Genomic DNA, 2,387 nt, shown 5'->3' with positions numbered 1-2,387 from the left:
TCAGGAGGTGGCCACCCAGAATGGGGCAGCCTGCTCCGGCTCCCACTTCTTGCCGCGCCTCGCCGCCGCCGCCGCGGCGACCTCCGCCTCCACGCACCGCCCGCCGCGAACGTACTTGGCGACGCCGCCGTACTCCTCCTCCGGCGACGCCTCGTTGCCGGCGTCGTGCTCTTCTTCCTTCTTCATGACGATGGCGGCGGCGTCCTCTGCCTCTTGCTTGATCAGTTGCTTCTCCTTCTGGTGGCACTCGGCGGCATTGCTGCAGCCGGCGCAGGGGACGAGGAGGAGGCGGAGGCGGCCGCCGCAGCGCTCGGCCTGCACCCCGGCCGTCCGCACCACGTACACCGCCAGCCGCCCGTCGCGGCGCTCCTGCACCATGCGCACGCGGCTCCCGCCGCGCGCCAGCGTCGTCAGCGGCGGGGGCAGCGGCGCGCCGCCGCGGGGGCCCGCGCGGCGCGCCCTCGCCGCGGCGGCCGCCAGCTCCACCATCGACCCCGCCTCCTCCTCCCGGGCGCGCCTCTTCCTCTCCGCGCAGTCGGTCTCCACCACCACGGGCATGGCATCCTCAGCCGCCGCCGCCGCCGCCGTAGCAGCAGCGACAACGACGGCATCGGCGGCGGTGGCCGCCGCGTCGTCGACGCCGCCGGTCTCGCACCCGAGCGCCTCGGTGCACATCTCCAGGTTCTTGATCCTCCTCCCGCCGCCACCACCATACGCCGCGGCCTTCTTCACCGCCACCGCCCCATGCCGCGGCGCCTTCACGGCCGTCTCCGCCTGCGCCGCCGCGTACAGCGAGCTCCAGTCGCCGGCAGCAGCCGCCGGCGTGATCTGCGGCGGCGAGTCGAGCAACGAAGGCATGGTGTGGAGAGATAGATCGAACAAGAATGCAGACGCGGCTGCTTATATAAAGGTTTCTGGAGATCGAGGTGGTGGACGCGATCGAACGCCGATCGAGGCGGATCGGAGCGGACGACGTGGAGACGACGGCGACGGGGAGGAGGCGCTGCCGCCACGAGAAGAAGCAAATGGAGCTCGAGCTCGGCTCGCTCGCTTGCTAGCTCAGCTCAGCTGCGTTTGTGGGTGTGTGGGGAAGAGGAGAGCGAGTACCACTCATTTATATAGGGCCACACAAGGAGGGGGTAAAATGGTAAATTCATAATTAAACTCTCCTAAAAAAATTAAATTCGTCTTTGCTTTTGCTTAATTTGCTTTTTCCAGTGTTGCTGCTGTTAGCTAATGGCTCAATGACGGCGATTCCTTAATGCAAAAAAAGAAGGGTCGCCATTGGAAGGGCAGCTGCTGCTGCTGGTTGTGTGTTACTCTCTCTCTGCCCTGTAAAGTTAGGCAGTGTCCTCCAATGGTGAATTTGCCTTTTTGTGCAAGTGAGTGTGGTGACGTCCTCAAATGTGCTGATTTTATGGCTTATACAAGAGATAGTTGGTCACTGAAAGTGCATCAGCTTGGAGTTTATAGGGTGTTAGAATGAAGCTCCAACTGGCACTGACGCATGCTTGATTGCCTTTGAGTTAGGGCCAATGGAAATAAATACATGGAGCCACTCGCAATTAGATTGGGGTAATTGGTTGTCCACTGTTCACTGGTTGGCTGGGAGTTATACTTAAATATTCAATCTAGGCCGATAAATGCGTGCAAATATCATAGACCTATAAAGGTAGAGGTTTTTTTTACTGTACTTAAGGTTGTGCAGTATCAAATCTTGGCTGTTGATATAGCATTATCCAACGGTCAAAAATCATCGGTACCTCATGGTACCGCACCTCCCCATTGAAACGATACCGTGGGTGGGAGGTGTCATGCCCAGAAATTCCCGAATAGGATTCCAAGCAGAATGTGTATTAAAACCTCCGTCCAGGACCGGCCGGGGTACACAAACGATAAAGTTGACATATAGATCCACGTTTTACAAAAATCATAAAGTCTTACATAAATGCAGCGGAAAAATTAAAAGATAACTGGAGCTAAGCCTTGACTTGGACCGCAGCGGGATCACCACTCCACAGGCATCCTCGACGGCACGGACGAAGCCTACTCCTCGGAGAAGCCACCATTTGACGCATACTCAAACTCTGGGGTTTGGGGAAAATAGAGCAAGACTGAGTACTACCCACTGTACTCAGCAAGTCATACCGGAATAGGGGTATGATGCAGGGAATTATCAAGGGATAGCTATAGAGGTTCGTTTGCATAAAACGAGCATTTATAAACAGTAGTTGAAAGTAGTAAAACAATTATAATAATTAATCAATATTAATCATCCACTGTCCAACGCTATACCACGTTGCAACAGGCCCAACCACCCACCTATACTATTCAATTCCATTAGACTAGACTAGGGTGAAACTAATCACGGTGAATCTGGTTGACTG

General features: G+C 56.1%; 1 protein-coding gene across 1 annotated transcript; it reads right to left on the bottom strand.

Annotated features, from left to right (window-relative positions):
* On the bottom strand, positions 1-858 carry LOC127774217 (uncharacterized). Its single transcript, XM_052300481.1, has 2 exons — positions 460-858; positions 1-369 (listed from the first exon to the last, which is right to left on the bottom strand). The coding sequence occupies exons 1-2, from the start codon at positions 856-858 to the stop codon at positions 1-3; spliced, it is 768 nt and encodes a 255-aa protein (XP_052156441.1).
* Positions 859-2,387: the final 1,529 nt, after the last annotated feature.

Source organism: Oryza glaberrima, chromosome 5, assembly GCF_000147395.1.
Source record: "Oryza glaberrima chromosome 5, OglaRS2, whole genome shotgun sequence".
NCBI classification, from domain to species: domain Eukaryota; kingdom Viridiplantae; phylum Streptophyta; class Magnoliopsida; order Poales; family Poaceae; genus Oryza; species Oryza glaberrima.
This window is presented reverse-complemented; position numbering and strand designations above follow the sequence as displayed.